The sequence below is a fragment of the Camellia sinensis genome, chromosome 2 (genome assembly GCF_055761805.1).
Source record: "Camellia sinensis isolate YWXY chromosome 2, ASM5576180v1, whole genome shotgun sequence".
Lineage (NCBI taxonomy): Eukaryota > Viridiplantae > Streptophyta > Magnoliopsida > Ericales > Theaceae > Camellia > Camellia sinensis.
In genome coordinates, this window is record NC_138962.1 from 78,457,199 (window position 1) to 78,480,866 (window position 23,668).

Below are 23,668 nucleotides of genomic sequence, written 5' to 3' on the forward strand. Positions count from 1 at the left end.
ACCCTTGCCTCTGCTCCTTGTCGGTTTGAACTTCCATCAACTAACCGGCAAAAGGAGTCGCCGATGTAGATATTGTAGGGTTTCAGTTGCTCTGCCTTCTTCTGTCTTGTTGGGGTGGGGTCCTTTGGCCCCAGTTGGGTTTCTTTTTACTCCCCTGGACATCCCAAGCCGCGGCTCACCGGAGTCCGACGTGGGATAGCACCAAGCGTGAACTCAGCCACAAAGTCGGCCAGAACTTGGCCCCTAATTGCTGTTCTAGGCCTGAACTCCAAGTCGTATTGGCCCAGTACTACTGCCCATCTAGCTATTCTCCTCGTCAGATCTCCATACTGCAACAGGGACTTCAAGGGATGCTCAGTCAACACCACAATCTTGTGGGCTTGGAAACAATGATTCAACTTTTTGGAAGCTATCACTAAGGCCAGTGTCAATTTTTCCAAGGGCAGGTACCTGGTTTCTACTCCTGCTAGGATTTTACTTACGTAGTATACCACCTTTTGTTCTCCCTCTTTTTCTCGAATTATTATCGCGCTCACTGCGTGTTCTAAAACTTCCAAGTATAGGAACAATTCTTCTCCAGGTATTAGATTTGACAGAACTAAAGCTATTGTCAGGTACTTTTTCAAGTCGGCCAAGGTGACTTCGCACTCCTCTGTCCACAAAAAAATATGTGGCCTTCTTTAACAAACTAAAAAATGGTTTACACATATCTGAACTTCTGCGAATGAACCTGTTCAGGGTTGCCACCTTGCCGGTCAAAATTTGGACCTACTTGGTTGACGTCAGTCTCTTTAAGCCAAGAATGGCCTTGATTTGATCTGGGCTTGCACCAATGCCCCTTCTGGTGACCAAGTACCCTAGGAACTTACCAAACCTGACTCCAAATGCATATTTCAAAGCATTGAGTCGAAGCCGATATGTTTTTAGGATATCAAAAACCACCTTCAAGTCGGCCAGATGATTCCCAGGTTTTTTGGCCTTCACAACCATGTCATCAATGTACACTTCTACTTTCTTGCCAATCAGATGTTTGAACATCTTGGTCACTAACCTCTGGTAGGTTGCTCCTGCATTTTTAAACTCGAAAGACATCACTGTGTAACAATACAGCCCTTTTGGGTTGATAAATGAAGTCCTTTCCTCATCAGGGAGATACATTGCTATCTGGTGGTATTCCCTGTAAGCATCCAGGAAGCTCATCCTCCCATGTCCTGAAGTGGCATATACTAACTGATCAATCTTGGGTAGTGGGAAACTGTCCTTGGGGCAAGCCTTGTTCAGGCTAGTGAAATCAACACAAACCCTCCACTTACTGTTCTTTTTTTTTACTACCACAGTGTTGGATAGCCAAGTAAGGTAGTTCACCTAGCGAATGGCTTTGGCTTCCAACAGTTTGTTCACTTCCTCCTCAACTACCTCAACAAGCATTAATGTCGGCCTCCTTGCTCGTTGGATGACAAGTTTAGCCGACTTGTCTACATTGAGCATATGGCATGTAACCTCGGGGTCAATGCCTGGCATCTCATATGGTGTCCAGGCAAATACTTCTATGTTAGCCCGTAAGAAAGCCTCTAACTCCCTTTTCTCATCCACGGCTAAGCTTGAGCCAAAAAGGAAGAAATGCTCTTCATCTCCTTCTTGGACCAGAATTTTCTTCAAAGCTTCCTCGCTTTTCTCGGCTGGTTCTTTCCCGACATCATCTAGGACTTCTATGTCCTCGTCCTCGACTTCCATTTTTTCTGCCTCTCGCACATTGCAGTTAGATTTCATTACTACCATGGAGCAATTCTTTGCCTGCACTTGATCCCCTCTGACTTCCTCAATCCTCTGTTCAATTGGAAATCGTAACAACTTGTGCAGTGTTGAGGGAACAGCCCTCATTGTGTGCAACCATAGTCTTCCCAATATAACATTGTAAGGGGATGGGGTGTGTCAATTGCTGTAAATTTTGTGTTTACTTTCCTGGTGCCTTCCTGCACCTCCAAATTTATTGCTCCCAGGGGCTATGTCAGCATTCAATTGAACCCGACCATTGGACTGTTGAACTGCTCCCAATCATCACGGTGAAGGCTAAGCTCCTTGTAACATCTGACATACATGATGTCACAAGATCTGCCTTGGTCAATCAGAATGCACCTTACTTGGTATTCTCCAACCTTGAGGGTCACTACCAGAGCATCGTTGTGTGGATGCTGCACTATGTCTAGGTTTGCCTCAGTAAAGGACACCATCGGTCCCTGGTACTCGTTTGTCCTAGGCCTCTTTTGTTGGACCTGATACACATGATATAAGTGTCTCACCTTTTGTGTCTCTTCTTGCATATCATTCTCATTAACCTTCGAGTGAATCACATTGATCACCCATGGTTCTGCTTACTGTGGTTGTGGCAGTGGTGGTGCCGCTGGTGCCAGGGGAAGCCTTGCATGCTCTTCCCTCGTTCTGGCTTTATCTACTAGGTCCCTCAAGTGACCATGTCTGACCATGTCTTCCAAGTGCGTTTTCAAGGCTCTATACCCCTGAGTCAGGTGCCCATCCTCATTATGGTAGGCACAGTGCTTCCTAAGGCTCCTTCCTATGAACTCATTAGGAATCTTCTCTGGCGCTCTATAATACGGTTGGTTCCTGATCCTTTCTAGAACTTTATAAACCAGGATTCGGAACACAGTGGCGACTCGTTGTATAGCCCTCAGCCCTGTTTCCTGCATGTTAAAACCAGTATTACCTTGGCCTCGCTTTGGCAAGTCGTTTCTCTTCTCCTGCTTTAGCGCCTTCGTTCCCAGCGTATTCTCTTCTGCTCTGGCATATTTCTCGATTCGTGCCATGAGCTCCTCCATACTCTTTGGTAGAGTTTTTTCTAACAACTTCTGAAGAATGCATTCATCATCTAGGCCATTCTTAAAAGACATGACCGCCAACTTTTGGTTCCATCCCGGTATTTGATTGAACACCTCATAATACTTTTTGGCGTAAGCCCTGTGACTTTCACCCTCGTTAATTTTCAAAGCCATCAGGGAGTCTACCGTTAGTGGTTGCAACTTGTTTGTCACAAACTTGGCCACAAACATCTCAACCAGACCTTCCCAACTCTTCAAAGTTCCTTTCGGCAACTTGTGAAACCAATCCGATGTGATTTCCCCGAAGGATGAGGAGAACACCTTGCACAGTAACGGTTTGTTCCCGGTATACAAAGCCATTGAATTCAGGTATAAGCCGACGTGAAAGTTCGGATCGGACTTACCGTCATAAATTTGGAACCTCGGCATATGGAGCCTTTTGGGGCCTCAAACCTATCCAACTCCACTAAAAACGGCATTCTCAGCTTGACGGGGGATGTGACCTCGGCATTCTGCCACTTCCTCTGGAAGTAGTCCTTCAAATCCTCCTTAGTCCGACCAGGAGCTCGGCTGTCAACAGATTTCAGTCTTTTTGGTGCGCTACACCCAATGTCGTCAGGTGTCCTCTTGGACTTCTCTTCATTCACTGTGTCAAAACACAGGCCCGTTCCCTGGATATTCCGAGATTCTTTGACATATGTTCCCCTAGTACAAGGTATCCTATGCGAGTCACCTCTTGCCAACTCTCTTTGCCCGACCTTCCGTGAAGGCCGATGTGAGTGCTCATTTTCCTTACCATGCTGCGGGATTGCTAGGATTGTTTTCTGTCCCCTTTTCTCGGCATCAGTCTTGGCCCCAAGCATCGGTGTGTCCTGTAACGGAAACAGTGGTTGCATGACGTTATTTTGCATCATGAAGTTGACAACCGATTGTAGATCTGCCAACTTGTTGGCCATTCCTTTCATCTCGTTGTCCCTCCTCAAGCATCTATCTTTCTATACTTGGAGGTCGCTTTCATTGTAATACTCATCTCAGCTTGATTTCTTCGGGGCATCTCCCTCTTTGCCGACATCCTTATCCCCGGGAACCTGATCCCGTGCTCCTTCATTATGGTTTTCTTCCTCGATGTTAGGATCGGCATGTTTACCACTCCCATATGGGACGTCGTCCCCGATCTTTTCTTTCTGTCCGTCGTTGGCAATTTATTCTCCTTATGTTCCCATAGACGGCGCGAAATTATGGGTGTTGATTTTTGAACACACAACCAAACGGAGAACTCAGGGGGAGAGCACCGGCAGAATAAATTGAGCCCGAACAACCTGTCACAGACAGATAAGAATTTGGTGGTGGTTCGTCCACCCGGGGGCACTCCGGCGCTCAAGTCAATAATCAGATATCTCTCAAAGATAGCAAATTGTGCTTAGCTCACAAGAAAGAACTTACTGCTCACAGTATATCCCACGTACCTGAGACCTATGGGGTGCCCTACTTTTATAGCCAGCACTAACCTAATCTCTGTAGAAGCCTCACTTCAGTGGACTCAGGCTCAATGCTCGTCCTTGACTCTCAACTAGATAGGGATAAACTCCCTAAGAGCTTTATCTTGATTCAAACTGAGCCCCTCCCCTATTCTAGGACTCTTACCCCCTATCTGCTTATCTCAGATTCCGATATCTCCACAGATAACCTCAACCTAGCCGAGATCGCCTCGGCATTATAACCAGGCCACGTGGCACCTCAGTTGACACTTCGGCGTCACCTTGGCCACATGCTGTCATTCACGAAATATGTCCCCACAATGAACTTCATGGGTTGAAATTACGAAAATAACTTTTTTGTATGTAGAAATAAAGTTTCATATCTTTGATTCTCCCTAAATCTCATAATGACAAGAGCAGTGAATTGCGACTATTTATATTCCTTCCATTTTAAAATATTAGTTCTTTATTTTATTTTTTATTATCTGCAAATATTAGTCCATTTTTAAAAATTAAAAAATAAAATAATATGAATTTATTATTTTACCCTTCTTTTAAATTCATTAATAATACAAAAAATATTATTATAACAATTGATATTCTCAAAAAAAAAAAAATACTATCAAAGGATAATTTTAGAAAATTAATATTTTTGAAATATAATAATTGTACTATCAAAAAAAGTTAGATTCCCTAAAAAGGACCATTATTTTGAGACGGAGAGAGTATATAAAGTGTTCAAGTCGTAGGTTTTTTTTTATAGATCTTTAAGGCTATAGATCCATGCTCTTTTTGCTCAGTCCAAATCCTCTCTGGTCTGTCTCCCCATCCTTTCCTCCGGGTGATGGCCCAAAAATAATTCAAAAACAGCAAAACAGAGCTAAAATTTTCCCTCCTATATCTTCCCACCCACTTTTTCCCTTCCTCTTGAGTTCTTTACCAGCAACGACTCCATCTTGTGAAATCAACTGTGAACATCGACGGCGGTGAACATCACCTGTGGCAAACATCAACGCCTGAAATCCTTCTCGGTCTCTCCCTCTCTCCCTCTGTCATTCTTCCTCTCCCTCAGCACATCATCCTCACTGTCATCTCCTCACTGTCATCTCCTTGAAGATTTGCACTACATACCAGAGCTACGACGACCGCAAACCAAAGCCACGGCAAGAAAACCCGTTTATGTGCTTTCTTTACCAAATTGAAACCTAAGTGTTGTTTTGCTGCTATTTTGTAGCTGGAATTGCAAATGTTTTGTTGCTGAAAGTGCTACTATTTTGGTGCTCAAAGTGTTTTTTTTTCCCCTTCTCCTATTTTGCTGTTTTGGTGCTCAAAGTGCTGCTGTTTTGCTCTTCTTTTTTTTTGCTGATGCTGCTGTTTTGTTTTTTTTTTCTTCTGCTATTTTGATATTTTGGTGCTCAATGCCACGCCCCGAAATAATTCAACATGAACTACCCACACTAATTAGCAATCCCGCATTTATTACAACATTTCTTCTATCTTTACATAATTAAAGAAAGAGTCTTTACAAAAGTTCCACATGTGGATATACATTCAACGATAGGAAAACACATGAATCTATAGCATGTGAAGCATCTATTCTCAAAGCAACAAAAGGCCCTTAAAGGCTTACATCTTCCAAGGCAATAGCCTGGTTACACCAAAATGGTCTCTCGGACCCATACATGCTAGCCCTTGGCTTTACAAAACAAATTACAACAAAAGGAGAGTCATTTACTCTTCACACAAAAAAATATATATATCCATGCCCTTAGTTCGGCGGAATCACCACGTCTTTACCTACACCAAAATCCATAGGGGTGAGCACAAGGCCCAGTAGAGAAATTCTCACAAAGTATACACAGTTATGCTTTTTCCTCAACACAAAAGTAAATGAAGTGCAATGCTATGCCAAGGTTAATCAACGAAGAAAAATATTCATTTCAATGCATTGTTTCAAAATTGCCATGTTCTCAACATCAACACATGATCTCATCAATTTCAAACTTCCATTATTAATTCAATAGGGGCGGTAAATACAACATTGGTAATCCCTAGGCCGATGTCTGCAAGTAGACTCTACGAGTACTACCAAACTGTCATTTTTACCGGTATTATACGGAAGGCTCGACACCTATCCGCGTGATTTTCTGGTCTTTCACCAAGGACACTCAGGCCAACTTAACAATTTTATTGACACCGCCTATCTGGACTTACCAATGTATTTACCCCTTACACATTTTCATAGTCCTTAATACAATAACTATTTCCTTCCCTTATGATGGAAATCTCCATGATTTAGATTCACAATGCACCATAATAAATGAGATAACATGCAATGCAAATGATCCTTTCCATATCTTAAGACATTTCTCCACTTTTGACCATCTCTACTACAATGTCAACATTCACATTCTCATATTCTCCTTTCAATGTTCATCCACAAAATTAACATGTTTCATCAACACATAGTCACAATTTTCATATCACAAGACATGACAAATTAGTCTCGCCACAACCTTGCTCATTCATGTATTGCCAACAATTTAACATTTACACCTTATTTTTCATATAACAGGTAATTTTTCATTTTTTCCAAACATTGATTCAACTCACTCTCATCATCCTTTTTAAAACAAGAAAATAAAACATTTCAAAGACATTTTCCATATTACCAAAATCCCCAATTTCTAGGGTTTTTCTCAAAACAATCACTTCTCATTTCATGGTGAAAGCTCTCATCCAAAACATTTCTCTTCTTATGTCAACAAGATGAACCCTCAAGAATTGACCAAAAGTTTTAAAGTTTAAAGAGAGACCCTCTTTTGAGGAAAACCTCTACATTTTGAAATCACAAGGTTAATATTATCAAAACTAGAAGGAACTCTTAAATCATCATAAAAATGGCAAAACTAGTATATATAACTCAAGAATATCCCTACCTCAAAGTAGAAGCTCAAAGAAGAAGAAGGGTGAAACTCAAGATGCTTCAAATCCACAAATTTTCGGATCAAAACAAAGCCCACGCCAAGCTCTACCCTTTTTACAAAGGAGCTAGGATAGAAGAGCCATAGATTAAGAGTATTTATAGAGAGAAGTAGTTGTTTAGAGGGAGAGAGTGGCGAATCTAGGGTTTGAGAAGTAAAGGAGATGAAAAAAAGTGTTGTACGAACTCCCTGGTGTAATCTGATATATTCGAGGCTCGCTCGAGCAAAGAAGTGGTCACTCGAGCGACCAGAAACAACAAAACCTCGCTCGAGCGCAAAAAGCGTCGCTTGAGTGAACAATGCGAAGCTTCAGGTCAGCAATACAGAAGCATGCTTGAGCGCAAGAGTGCTCGCTCGAGCGAAGAAACTCAAAACATAGACCTCGCTCGCTCGAGCGAAGAAACCCAACTTTCAGGTCCAAACTAGACACAGACGGATGCTCGAGTGCAAGAGTGCTCGCTCGAGCCAAGAGACACACCACTCAAAGATCGCTCGAGCAAAGGAACCCTAGCTCGAGCGAAAGAACTAAAACACAAAGCTCGCTCGAGCAACAAAAGCCTCGCTTGAGCGAAGGAACCAAAATCTGGACAGCAACCATTTGCTTCCAATCACAACCCACCTGTTCCAAATTCGCTCAACACAACCCAACTCAAACATAAGGAAACAAAAGGTAGGAACACAAGGCATAACCCACAGCACGCAATCATGAATCGCTATAACCCTCCCCTCTTAGGGAATTTCGTCCCCGAAATTTAGACAAACCAACAAGCAAATGTGCTTTTACAATAATAATCATTCTGCAACATTTTCAAGTTATAACATCAACACCTAACCAACTTTTGCCCTTCTTTCCATTATCATTTCATCTAAACAACATTCGTTCAAATTAGAGATATGAGGTAAAACATTTACAACAAAGTATCACTCTCCATAAGCTCATGCTCAATTTAACAGTACATTCAACAACAGGTGATCAACAATTTCATACTTTTCCCTCATCACTAGGGGACATTACACTCAAAATAGAACTATCAAGCACGTTCAAATAAATCTAGATACTTCAAGCGAACCTCCGCTTCCCTTTCCCAAGTCGATTCTTCAATTCCATGGTGTCTCCACAACACCTTTACTAACGATATGGTCTTGCCTCGTGACACTTGCTCTCGGGTATCTAAAACTTGAACCGGTCTATCCTCGTAGAAGGCATCCTCATCTAACTCCAAATCAACCCAATCTAACACGTGAGAAGGGTCGGGTTCGTACTTCCTAAGCATTGACACATAGAACACATTATGAACCCCCGAAAGTTGCAGTGGTAAAGATAACCGATATGCCACCTCCCCGATTCTCTCCAATATCTCAAAAGGCCCAATGAACCTCGGAGACAATTTCCCACTTTTGCCAAACCACATCAAACCCCGCCTAGGTGAGATTTTAAGGAACACATGATCACCTACCTCGAAGGACAAGGGTCGCCTCCTATTATCGGCATAACTCTTCTGTCGGCTTTGGGCCGTAGCTAATCTCTTCTGAATGAGAGCAACATTCTCGGTGGTCTCCCTAACAATCTTTGGTCCCAACAACGGTGCATCTCCTACCTCGGCCCAATAAACGGGTGACCTACAAGGTCGGCCATACAAGGCCTCAAACGGTGCCACCTCAATGCTGGCCTGATAACTGTTGTTGCAGGCGAATTCAATCAACGGTAAGTGCCTCTCCCAAGACCCCTGGAAATCTAGGACACAAGCCCTAAGCATATCTTTCAAAATCTGTATAGTACGTTCCGATTGCCCATCGGTTTGCGAGTGGTAAGCGGTGCTAAAGGTTAACTTGGTTCCTAATGCCTCTTGAAGGCTTTGCCACAACCGGGCGGTAAAACGAGGATCCCTATCCGACACAATGGTTATCGAAACCCCATGAAGCCGAACAATTTCCCTAATGTACAACTCTGCCAGGTGCTCAACGGAGTCGCTAGTACGCATAGGAATGAAATGTGTGGACTTAGTCAACCTATCAACAATTACCCCAATGGCATCATTGCCCCGCTGTGTTCTAGGAAGCCCAACTACGAAGTCCATGGTGACGTGCTCCCATTTCCACTCGACTATCGGTAAGGGTTGTAACAAACCCACTGGTCTCTGGTGTTCGCCCTTCACTTGTTGACAAGTAAGGCACTTGAACACAAAGGATGCGACATCCCACTTCACAGCCCTCCACCAAAACTTACGGCTAAGGTCTCGATACATTTTGGTGCCTCCCGGACGTATCGCAAGGCGTGAATGATGGAACTCCTGAAGCACTTCTTCCGTATAAGATTCCGGCACAAACAAATGGTCTAGGTAACGTACACTCTGGTCTGTGTGAATGTTCAGACCCTTCTCTTCCTTCCTATTGGAAATTCTACCCTGAATTAACTCTACTTTCCAGTCTCCTTGTTGTGCCTCTATAACTTTGCTAATCAAGACTGGTTGAGCATTCAAGCTAAATAAGGTCGCACCTCCTTCTGATTCACTCAACTGTAATTCAAATTTTCCGACTTCACCGAACATAACCCACTCCCGAATGGCCACGCTCGCCACGCTACCCACGATTTTTCGACTTAAGGCATCGACCACCACATTGGCCTTGCCTGGATGATAGTGCAACTCAAAATCGTAGTCTTCTAAAAATTCCATCCACCTCCGTTGACGCAAATTTAAATTTTTTTGGGAGAACAAATATTTCAGGCTCTTATGGTCGGAGAAAACTTCAAACTTCTCACCATACAAATAATGCCTCCAAATCTTCAAGGCAAAGACTACTGCAGCTAGCTCTAAGTCGTGAGTTGGGTAATTCTTCTCATGAATTTTCAGCTGACGAGAACCGTACGCTACAACCTTTCCCTCTTGCACCAAAACACAACCAAGTCCATCCCGAGACGCATCACAAAAGACAGTATACCCCAATCCTCTCTCCGGAATGATCAATACCGGTGCCGTGGTCAATCTAGTTTTGAGCTCCTGGAAAAACTTCTCACAAGCCTCACTCCACACAAACTTAACCCCCTTTCTAGTCAATCTAGTCAAAGGCACGGCTAATCTAGAGAAATCTCTTACAAATCGACGATAGTACCCCGCCAACCCCAAGAAACTTCGAATCTCAAAGACATTCTTAGGTTGCTCCCAATCTTGTACAGAATCTATCTTCGAGGAATCTACTGTTACTCCCTCTCTTGACACGACGTGGCCCAAAAACTTCACTTCGATGAGCCAAAACTCACACTACTCAAATTTGGCATACAACTGATGCTCCCTAAGCAAGTCAAGCACAATCCTCAAATGAGTCACACGTTCCTCCTCGGAGGTCGAATAGATAAGGATGTCGTCCACAAAGACGACCGCAAAATGATTCAAGTACTCCCTAAATATTCGGTTCATCAAATCCAGAAAAGAAGCCGGTGCGTTGGTCAAACCAAAGGGCATTACTAGGAACTCGTAGTGGCCATAACGCGTACGAAAGTCCATTTTTTGGATGTCCTCCTCCCGGACTCTCAGTTGATGATACCCCGACCTCAAGTCTACCTTTTAAAAGCAACAAGACCCTCTAAGTTGATCAAACAAGTTGTCTATCCTGGGTAAAGGGTATTTCTTCTTAACAGTCACTCGGTTCAACTTGCGGTAATCGATACACAACCGCAACGACCCATCCTTCTTCTTCGCAAAGAGAGCCGGCGCTCCCCAAGGTGACGTACTAGGGCGAATGAAGCCCTTATCTAAAAGCTCTTGGAGTTGAATCTTCAACTCATGCAACTCCGCAGGTGCAAATCTATACGGCGCCATGGAAATTGGTGTCGTTCCAGGCACTAAGTCGATGGTAAACTCAACCTCCCGGTGGGGTGGCAAACTAGTAAGGTCCTCGGGAAACACTTCCGGGTATTCACACACCACCCTTGGCAACTCAACTCGAGTCCCGTCACTCTAACTATCCAAGAGTGTAGCTAGAAGACCGCTAAGCTCATTTCTACCACTACGATCAAATACCAGCGACAGTGCCCAATCACTCTTGTCCCCTAGAAAGTAAAAACAATCGCCACTAGAGGTGCACACTGTGACCCTCCGACGAAAACAATCAATCACTGTCCAATACGAAGTCAACCAATCCATGCCTAGAATGACATCAAAACTGGACATGTCTAACAACACAAAAGCAAATGGAACTCTACGCCCGGCAACTTCTATCTCACAATCACGACACCCCCGGTCTAAGTCAACTGTACCCCCAACTGGTGACTCAACCCAGAGTGGAGAAGCTAACTGTACCATCTCTAACCCCAATGCGGTTGTGAAAGCAGCAGATATGAATAAATGAGACGCACCCGTATCTATCAACACACTGGCCAAAGAATTACACACAATAAAAATACCTCTCACAACCGAGGGTCCTGGCAACTGCTCTGGCGCTATAACAACATACACGCGTCCCTGTGGCCTCTAGTCAACCTGCTTATCCGTTGGAGCATAGGCCTGTATACTGACTGAGCCAAAGCGACTCCCTGATGGACTCTCGAAGTCTGGACTAAATGGGTCTACTGATGACTCTGGGTCTGCCTTGACCTGGATGCGCTAGATGCGCCTCCCAACAGCGGGCAAGCTCTCTTCATGTGCCCTGACTAACCACACTGGAAACAAGTAGGCCCCTGCCCCCTACTCTGAGGCTGGGACTGGTTCTGGGATCAGTTAGGTGGTGGTGGTGGCAACATATGCTGTCATCCTCCCTTCTGAGGACATGCAAAGGCCTTATGACCCGACTGGCCACATTTGAAACAAGATAACCCGCTCGATGCACCCTTCGTCGAGCCCATACTAGGCAAGAGAAAGGTACATCTAGACTGCTACGACTGAGACTGGGATGAAAAGATGCCCTTACTCTTCTTGTTGGGCCTATAATCCCCTTGTGATCCATGGCCCCTGGACCTCGAATTTCAAAGTCTCTCCTCTTCGGCTTCCACCGTAATCTCCACATATGCAGCCACCTCCACAAGGCGATCATACTCTCGGATCATGTTCCCAGCAACTTTGAACAAAATCTTCATCCTCAACCTATGCTCAAACTCAAAGCAACAGCGCTCCTCCGTCGCTGCTAACTCTGATGCAAACCGGGACAAACTAGAAAAAGCCGCTTCAAATTCGGCCACGGACATACTTAATTGCTTAAGTTCCTTGAACTCCTGCCTCAACCTCTCCTGAGCCGTGAGAGGTAGGTACTTGTCTTGGAAGGCCATCACGAATGCCTCCCATGTCGGTGCTACCCGGCTCTTCGTATACTTCCACCATTGGCCGACGTCACCTTTGAGGTAATAACTAGCAAGGGTCACCCTCAACTCGCCATCTTCTATATGGAGCTTATAAAAGGTCTTCACTGTTTGTTCCAACCATTCATCCGCCTTCTTTGGATCAGGCCCGCCATGGAATTCATCCGGCTTGGCCCTTAAGAACTCCCTCGCGAGGAAGCTAGCTCTAGTCTCCACAACATTCTCCCTTGCTTGGGTCTTCGCCCTCAAAATATTCATGGACTCCCTCAATGCCCCCGCCATCTCCCAGGCTAGAGCCCCCATTGCGGCTTGGCTGGCTTTCCCCAGTACCTCCGCTTGCCCCACTTGTTCGGCCATGTCAGCTTGGCCCAAACCCTCTTCTTGTACTGGGACCTCTTGGACCGACACCTCAAATACACCCCGGCGACCTCGACCTCGCCTTCCACCCCTACCACCTCGAGTTCGAACCCTTCCTGACATACCAATTAAAGAACAAGATAAATAATTTATCACATAATTCCCAATGTGCTCGCAACTTGCCTCACACATTAAACTATAACAATTACATGCATATATCACACAAACAATTTAAATCACCCCACATAAGCACTTAGTCACATAAACACATACGAATTATCCTTTAGTGATGAGACTTGTCCCGTGAGAAACCAAGAATTCTTAGTAGAATGAGTATTGATTAGGTACCCTTCTATTAAGACCTCAAGGAATCTAATAGGCGCAGATAACATCCCAAAAGTCTAATCCCGTACCCACATAGTCACATAAACATGATGTCACCTAATCACAAAAGAAAACATTTCCTAATCATGCGAAATGAACCCATTGTGGTATGACAACCACTCCCCACGAGCCCCAAGTATTCAAACCCGGTAGCTCTGATACCAAGTTGTCACGCCTCGAAATAATTCAACATGAACTACCCACACTAATTAGCAATCCCGCATTTATTACAACATTTCTTCCATCTTTTCATAATTAAATAAAGAGTCTTTACAAAAGTTCCACATGCGGATATACATTCAATGATAGGAAAACACATGAATCTATAGCATGTGAAGCATCTATTCTCAAAGCAACAAAATGCCCTTAAGGGCTTACATCTTCCGAGGCAATAGCCTAGTTACACTAAAATGGTCTCTCGGACCCATACATGTTAGCTATTGGCTTTACAAAACAAATTACAACAAAAGGAGAGTCATCTACTTTTCACACAAAATATATATATATATATATATATCCGCGCTCTCAGTTCGGCAGGATCACCACGTCTTTACCTGCACCAAAACCCATAGGGGTGAGCACAAGGCTCAGTAAAGAAATCCTCACAAAGTATATACAGTTATGCTTTTTCCTCAACACAAAAGTAAATGAAGTGCAATGCTATGCAAAGGTTAATCAAAGAAGAAAAATATTCATTTCAATGCATTGTTTCAAAATTGCCATGTTCTCAACATCATCACGTGATCTCATCAATTTCAAACTTCCATTATTAATTCAATAGGGGCGATAAATACAACACTGGTAATCCTTAGGCCGATGTCTGCAAGTAGACTCTACGAGTACTACCAAACTGTCATTTTTACCGGTATTAACTGGAAGGCTCGACACCTATCCGCGTGGTTTTCTGGTCTTTCACCAAGGACACTCAGGCCAACTTAACAATTTCATTCACACCTCCTATCTGGACTTACCAACGTATTTACCCCTTACACATTTTCATAGTCCTCAATACAATAACTATTTCCTTCCCTTATGATGGAAATCTCCATGATTTAGATTCACAATGCACCATAATAAATGAGATAACATGCAATGCAAATGATCCTTTCCATATCTTAAGACATTTCTCCCCTTTTGACCATCTCTACTACAATGTCAACATTCACATTCTCATATTCTTCTTTCAATGTTCATCCACAAAATTAACATGTTTCATTAACACATAGTCACAATTTTCATATCACAAGACATGACAAATTAGTCTCGCCACAACCTTGCTCATTCATGTATTGCCAACAATTTAACATTTACACCTTATTTTTCATATAACAGGTAATTTTCCATTTTTTCCAAACATTGATGCAACTCACTCTCATCATCCTTTTTAAAACAAGAAAATAAAACATTTCAAAGACATTTGCCATATTACCAAAATCCCCAATTTCTAGGGTTTTTCTCAAAACAATCACTTCCCATTTCATGGTGAAAGCTCTCATCCAAAACATTTCTCTTCTTATGTCAACAAGATGAACCCTCAAGAATTGACCAAAAGTTTTAAAGTTTAAAGAGAGACCCTCTTTTGAGGAAAACCTCTACATTTTGAAATCACAAGGTTAATATTATCAAAACTAGAAGGAACTCTTAAATCATCATAAAAATGGCAAAACTAGTATATATAACTCAAGAATATCCCTACCTCAAAGTAGAAGCTCAAAGAAGAAGAAGGGTGAAACTCAAGATGCTCCAAATCCACAAATTTTCGGATCAAAACAAAGCCCACGCCAAGCTCTACCCTTTTTACAAAGGAACTAGGATAGAAGAGCCATAAATTAAGAATATTTGTAGAGAGAAGTAGTTGTTTAGAGGGAGAGAGTAGCGAATCTAGGGTTTGAGAAGTAAAGGAGATGAAAAAAAGTGTTGTACGAACTCACTGCCGTAATCTGATATATTTGAGGCTCGCTCGAGCAAAGAAGTGGTCACTCGAGCGACCAGAAACAACAGAACCTCGCTCGAGCGCAAGAAGTGTCACTTGAGCGAACAATGCGAAGCTTCAGGTCTGCAACCCAGAAGCATGCTAGAGTGCAAGAGTGCTCGCTCGAGCGAAGAAACTCAAAACATAGACCTCGCTCGTTCGAGCGAAGGAAATCTCGCTCGAGCAAAGAAACACAACCTTCAAGTCCAAACTAGACGCTGACGCATGCTCGAGCGCAAGAGTGCTCGCTCGAGCCAAGAGACACACCACTCAAAGATCGCTCGAGCGATGGAACCCTGGCTCAAGCGAACGAACTAAAACACAAAGCTCGCTCGAGCGACAAAAGCCTCGCTCGAGCGAAGGAACCAAAATCTGGATAACAACCATTTGCTTCCAATCACAACCCACCTATTCCAAATTCGCTCAACACAACCCAACTCAAACATAAGGAAACAAAAGGTAGGAACACAAGGCATAACCCACAACACGCAATCACGGATCGCTATACTCAAAGTGCTACTATTTTGCTATTTTTTTTGCTGATGTCGTTATTTTTTTGTTTTATTTCCCCACCCCCCCCGCCCCCGCCCCCGCCCCCGCCCCCCTAGGGTATAGATGGGCACAAAGAGGTGGAAAGCACTTCAAATTTCAAGCATAGAAGATGAATTGTATTTGAACTTGTTGAATTTTGCATCCAATTGCTTAAATACTCTGCTGTTATGGTTTTTTTCTGCTGTTGTTTGTGCCTCAAAATCTAACTCTTTTTTTTTTCTTTTTTTTTTTCAGTTCATGTTCTAATCCATTTGTTATAAAACTTGGGGCTTTTGGAGTCAACATGAGAATAACACAAAAAAAGAGTATGTAGATTCAGTGAGAATATGTACTTGTGTTGTAATCCATTTTGTGTGTGCAATGCATGCCTATTAAGAGACAATTCAGTGAGAATATGTAGATTTAATTCATGTTCTAATCCATTTGACATGTGTTTGTTAAACAAATCTGGACAAAAGAAGAGAAAGAGTTGTTGTTTTGTATATGCAATGCATGCTTATTAAGAGGCAATTCTTCTTATTTGAGGCAAACTCAAAACTGTTCCATTTGAGTAATTATCAATTACTCACCACATTTTAATTTTATATGCCAACAATCAAAGTTCCATATATTTTCTTTTGTTAGATTCAATGAGAAAGGTCCAAGTTTTTGAAATTAAATTTGACTATTTACTAGTATCTCCAAAAGATCATAGCTGATAAGAAGAAACAAGACATTACATACATTCAACCCTTAAACAAAAAATCATTACCATTTCATTAAACAAACAAACAAAAAAAGCATTACATTCATCATCACTTCAAAAAATGGTATTGGTCCACCATACATTACATATACATTCAATCTACAATTGAAGTCAAACTCATTTTACCCTACATTACATTCACTATTTCAAATACATTAGAATAACAACTACCAACAACAATAGAACAATAAAAGCAAACGCATAATTCAACTTATCACAAACTTTTTCAATCACCATTGCCAAATCTCCACATTGTTTCCTACTCTTCATAGTCATGTCTTTGAGCTCCCTATTCAAGATAATTACTTCTCTAAGAGCAGACAAGACATCCATGCGTTCTTCAAGAATATCATTCTCGACCATCTTCAAATTACGCTACATTTGTGGAGGGACCTACCACTTAAAGAATTTACAGCCATTCACAGAGTGGGGGCATACAAAATATAAGCAATTTGAGTTATCCGTTGACTGAGAAATCTTAAACGCAGCTTTGTTGCCACATCGACAATTGTGGTTTTCAAATCTAACTTCATGAATGCTGGCCATACTTGCATTTGACGTTGACATTGACCTACAAAAAAATATCAACTAGCAAAAATTATTTATAATATCAACCAACCTCCAACATTCAGCACAGAGCAAAGAGTGGCCTCTTACTGACTTAATTTAGTTTGTGAACAAATTTCATTCTTATGTCTCTCTATTCTTTTTTCTCAATTAGTAAATCTACAATCTCCAATTTATGCACAATCTGTAATTTATGCAACAATCTCCAATTTGTTGCCTACCCATTTTCATGGACAATCTCCAATTCATCTCCATCCAATGCATTAAGAGACAGGGATAGTGTTGTTGCCCACCCATTTTTTAATGCAATATGAGTTGAACTTCACATACAGAAAATCAAATTAAGTAGATTACTAACAAGGATGAGTCACTGTATTCATTAACAATACACCACCAACAACAATATAAATACTCTCCTAAAACAACAATAAAATGTAATATGAAATTATATATGCATGAACAATATGAAACTATGAACACCATTTATATTTTCAAAGCAAAACCATTATCATGCACAATGAAAGAAATTGAAGATATATATACTATATATACATACATATGTATCTATTTTGTGTATATACATATATGCATTAGAGTTCTCTATTTGTACGAGCTGCAATGCAACCTAGAATCTGCTCTGTTTCTGATCTTTTGCCACTTTTTTCTTTTCTTTTTTTTCCTCTTCGACGATCTCCTTTAAGATTCAAATGAATGACCATTAAGCCCTCCCAATTTGACATGTTCAGGACTTTTTCTTTTTATTCAATAAATGACCTTAATTTTTTAAAGCCCCAAATCAAAGCCCTGATTTTTTATTTATTTATTTATTTCAAATCTACTTTACTTTCTCAATCAAAACCCTAACTTTATAATCTAAATTTAAAATTAGATTTCAAAGTTTGGAGAGGGAACCTATCTAGATTTCAGAGTTTGGAGGAGGAACCTGGTTCAATCTATGGCATGAGAGACAACAATGAATGAAGACCGATGATCTAAACAAAAAGATTTCTTCGCTCCGGCGAACAACAATGGCCAATGGACGGTGGTCGCCGGTGAAGAATGGTGAACAGTGGTTACCGGTGGAGAATGACGATGGTATTCCAATATGCGTCTCGTCTTCTCTCCCTCTCCCTCTCTGTCTTTTTGTTTCCAGATCCTCTCTACTCTTTCACGTTTTGACTCTATTTTTGAATTTTTTTTTTAAAGCTAATTTGAGCTGTAGATTTTGAATGGGGTGACGTGACCCAATATGGGCTGTCACCAGGAGGAAAAGTTGGAGAGGTAAGCTGGAGAGGATCTGGACTCGTTTTTGCTTGTGTCCATAAGGACAATCCACGTGTCTTTAAAAGTTGTTTGGATCACATGTGTCTATCTGTTCAAATTGACATCTCAATAATCAAAGCCATCTCTTTCTCTCTCTCTCTCTCTCTCTCTCTCTCTCTCTCTCTCTCCCCTCCATATACAATTGTAGAGAGAGAAAATGAGCAGAGAGAAACAATATTTGTTTTCAAAGAGGGCAACAATTGGGGTTGGAAGAATCCATTGAAGGCACTAGGTCGGAATGATAGATGTTTGAAGTTTTATGGCTTCACTTGAAATGTCGATGCTGTTTTTGCATTCTTCACCACCGTTAGCCATGTTCGAGCTTTTCAAGATCGCCCATACCGTCTCTTTGATTTTGTTTTAAGTTTCGAGTTCCATGATTTTCCGAGAAAAAATCTAGGTAGCCAAACAAAGAGTGGGGTGCTTAGCGTTTGAATCTCAGTTACGCCACGGATCATACTCTATCCTCCGTTGCCTCTTGTCTGTCACCTCAACACAAACTTGTAATGTTTATTGTGTGAATCTCAAAATTTGTTTCTTAATCTCAATCACTCTTCTCCTTCCATGGTTTCTATTGTTAGCAATGGGTCTGAACTCGACTACTTGGTTTGGGTTGAAGATGCACGACACTGATTGAACAGATAAAAAAAGATTTTGACGGGACCTCTCTCTCTCCTTTATATATGTGTGTGTGTGTGTGTATATGAGAATTTGAACGGATAAAATAAAAAATTGAACGGATAGGAAAAATGTTTAATGAATTTTAACAAATAGAAAAAATAGTTTTGGTGAATTTTAACAGATAGATATCAATTTGAACAGATATGTTCAAAAAAATGAACAAATAAGAAAATTTTGAATAAATAAATTAAAATAAAAATTGCAACACATAAGGGGTAAATGCCCTTTTGATCCCAATAATGGACTTTTCTTAAGTGTGCAACTTACACCTTACACTTACGCCTTTCTGTTTGCTGTCCTGTTTTATGTTTACACCTTCCACTTACACCTTTTGTGTTGGTTGCATATGGTGTGCAACCTTAAGGGGTTGCACACCATAACAGTGCCCCCAATAATTTCACTTTTGCCCTTAAAGACTTAACGAGAATACGAATTTATCACTAATATAATAAGTAAAATATCTTGTATGTGTGGAGCTAGGGATAAATTTACATCAGATTCCTGTTCAACAATTGACAATTTCAATTTTTAATTTTTTTGGCGGTAATTGATAAGCGAAGACCGGGGCCCACATGAGGAAATGTCAAATTAGTGATAGCATTAGAAATAAGGGCAGATTTTTTCTCCAGTTCACAAAGTAGATTGGGTAGTATTATTAAATTTATAAGGTTCATTACAAATTTTATTTTAATGATTCAAACTGTTTAATGTGTAGAGTTTGTAAAATATTTCATTTCTGTCAAAAATTACATTGATTGGATATCGATAATCTCTCAATTAAATTATATTTTTATCAATGGTAAATGTGAATTTAAAAATAAATTATTTACAAAAATGTGTTATGAGTAAGTATCTATCGCTATCCGATCAATATAATTTTTTATAAGGATGAAATACTCGACGAATTCTATATATTAAATCTTTCAAATTATCGAAATGAGACCTGTAATGGGTTCAACTAGCCCAATAACACTGTCCAGTGCACTAGAGGAAAACCTTGCCTGGAAATAATTATTCAACGTATTAGAAACACAATTTTGTATTGAATTTCTCTTGGGTTGGTGATTCACTTAGAGATTATTGGATAATTATCTCAATAGTACAAATTATATAATTATTCAACGTATTAGAAACACAATTTTGTATTGAATTTCTCTTGGGTTGGTGATTCACTTAGAGATTATTGGATAATTATCTCAATAGTACAAATTATTTATTTTTTAAAAACTGAATAACTTACTTTTAAAATTATATTCTCAAAATTATATTTTATTAATTCTCATGTTCTTTCATATTTCAAGGGGCTGAGGACGTGGATGGAGACAATGGAATTAAAAATTGATCGAGGGGCCTTCTCTATTATATCTTCTTGATTCAGTAAGTCATTAGTGCTGTTTGGTGTAACTGTTAAAATAGATTATAAATTATAGTTTAACAAATTATAGATTATAATTTTAATCAGAAGCTGTTAATTTGTTTGGTGTAGCTGTTGAATTATAGATTTAATTTGCTGAGTAATGTTTGTTAAATAAACTGTGAAGTAACTTTTTCAATTAAATTTTATTTTTTATTATTCACTATTTGTTTACATTTCTCATAAAAAATAGTAATAATATTTTATAGTCCATTTGAGTTTTTTTTTTTCTATTTTTAAAAAAATAAAAAATAAAAAATTCTAAGAGTATAATCGTAAATGAACATCTCCACAGCAGAAGTTGATAATCAGAAGCAAGGGATGAGCAGCTTCTCAAAATCAGCTTTTCTGACTTAAAATAAGCTGTTAAATTCAGAAACTGTTTGAAATAAATTTAACCAAACAGTCTAAAATAACTTTCTAAAAGCCAGAAGCCATAAGTTGGCTCAAAAAAACCCCACCAAACACCCCTATTGAGAATGACTGACTCAATAGACTTTTATCATTATTTTCACTTTTTAAAAAGACTTTTACGCTGTATTTGACTGAGGAATTTAGGGATGGATTTGAAAAAAGAAAGGAAAATGTGCGTGAAATTAGATGAAATATAAGTATATTTATTCATATTTCACCTACTTTTTTCATTTTCCTTTCCAAATCTCCCATCAAATCCTTCAACCAAACACAATATTAGAGTCAACTAACAATAGAGTCTCACTAGTTTGGGAATTGATTTTTTTTTTTAAATTTATTTTTGAAGTAAAAAAAATTAATGTGTTTGAAAATAAATTTTTTTAGTTTTATTTATTAGTGAAACGGGGCCTTAGTTAAGGAAGACAATGGTGCAGAGCAAGTTTGTACTGCCGTTGTTTCGTATCATAATTTGTTAAGTTTAAAATAATAGTACTAATAAAAATGAGAGATATTGTGAATATAATTTTATAAGTGATATGGTTTGCCTAAAAAATATAGAGTTCTCTTATAGTTTCATTTATAATACTTAAACCTCTGAATTTAACATTACAAGAAAAAGCATTTTTGGCGACTAAATTTTTAGTCGCCAAAAGTCCGTTTTTAGTTGCCGAAAGTCGAGTTTTTACTTTCAGCGACTAATTTTTTTAGTCGCCCCTTTTGTCGCGTATATATGGTCGCCGGAGGTATTGGCGACTAAAATTTTTTAGTCGGCAAAAAATAGCTCTTTAGCGACCAACTTTTTAGTCACCAATAGTGATTTACACTTTTTAAAATCACACATTTGGTGACTAATCTTTTAGTTGCCAATAGTCCATGAATCGCCGACTAAACGGTTTAGTCGCCCAAAATAAACACGTTTGGCGACTAAAATTTTCGTCGCCAAAGGTCCTTCCGCGGAAAAAAAAAACACCAATTTCTTTGCTTTTTCTGATATTCGAACCGCCAACCTCTCCTACATTCGAACCGCCAACACCTTTAGCAACACACTCCCTCCACTATGCCACTTCAACATCCCATGAATATATATGCAATATATATTATTTATATAGTATATTGACCGGTATTAATACAAAACTATATATATAAATATAATTATTTTTATTCAATATAATTTATGTAAAAAATAAATTATTTATTAAAAAAAATTTGGGCCACTTTTGGTGACTAAATCCATTATTTAGTTGCCAATTCTATTATTTTGGGCTACTACTTAATTTTTTGTCGCTAAAAAAATAAGTTCAAATTAAAAATAAGCAATTTTGGCGACTAAATTTGTTTTTAGTCTCCAAAAACGTCCCCTTTTGGCTACTGAACTGAATTTTAGTCGCCAATTGACTGTTTTTTGCTACTAATTTTTTTTTTTAGCCAAAAAGCTTCATTTTCAGCGACCAATCTGTTTTTAGTCGGCAAAACACCTGTAATCGGCGACGAAAATGTTTTTTAGTCGCCAAAACCATCACTTTTGGCTACTAAATTATTTTAGTCGCCCAAAACCGTCACTTTTGGCTACTAAACAGCCTTTAGTCGCTAAAACCCCTACATTCGGCGACTAAACTGCCTTTTAGTCGCTAAAACCCCTGTATTCAGCGGCTAAACTCTTTTAGTCGGCAAAAGTGTTCAATTTTGGCGACTAATTCCATTTTAGTCGCCAATTCTACTACTTTCAGCGACGAAAAATGAAGTTTTAGTCGCCAAAACGCTTTTTCTTGTAGTGTAATATCACACTGTAATTTTTGACAAATTCATTTATTTAGACAAAGCGTGGGAATCACGAGTATAAAAGTGTAAGCAGCACTCTCCCATACCAAAAACATTACACTCTTGGACCAAAACTATAGCGACCCCGGTCTTTTCCCATTTGATTATTGTATCCGGACTTAGGTTCCGTAGATTCCGTCATTGTATAATTGTTGTTGTCATTCATTATTTTCTTATTTTGAGTCTTGGGTTGTGTTGGGAAGTTTTGGAGCAGGTTGGTTGAGCTTAGGAACCAAGTCTAGTTGCCCAGATTTTGGCTTGTCCGCTCGAGCGGGGGTTTGGACGCTCGAGCGGGGAATACACCCATCCAGTATGTCCTGTGTAGTGTTGGCCGCTCGAGCGGGGAATTGGACGCTCGAGCGGGAAGTCGTGAGTGACGCTCGAGCGGGGAGTTGGGCGCTCGAGCGGGGACCTGTCTGCAAAAACTTCTGGGAGAGTGCATTCGCCGCTCAAGCGGGAGTTTGGCCGCTCGAGCGGGAGTCTGTGAGTGGCGCTCGAGCGGGGGTTTCTACGCTCGAGCGGGGCGACTGGTATAAAAATCTGAGATCCGACTTTCAGGATCATTTTTCATCTCCTTTTTGATTTTAAAACCCTAGAACCGTCTTCTCCCTCTCCCTACACACCTTCTCTCTTAGGTTTGATCTACTTAGAGTGTATTTCTACCCTAAGTCCTTTGTTAAAAAGATAGAGTGAGTCGAGGGCTTCCATTTAATCTGAACGTTTGGTGGTTTGGAGCACTTTGGAATTTGGGTCTTCATCTTCATCTTATCCATTCGAGTTCTTCACTTCAAGGTAGGGATTTCCTACTCCTTTCTATAAGTTTTGTTCTAAGTTTTGATATTTTGATATGTTGGG

At 40.3% G+C, this 23,668-nt stretch overlaps 1 protein-coding gene across 1 annotated transcript; it reads right to left on the bottom strand.

The window, feature by feature from the left end:
- Positions 1 to 8,327: 8,327 nt before the first annotated feature.
- Positions 8,328 to 8,708, bottom strand: LOC145814569 (uncharacterized). Its single transcript, XM_082911444.1, has one exon. It carries the CDS (start codon positions 8,706 to 8,708, stop codon positions 8,328 to 8,330), a length of 381 nt encoding a protein of 126 aa, XP_082767570.1.
- Between the last annotated feature and the right edge of the window lie 14,960 nt (positions 8,709 to 23,668).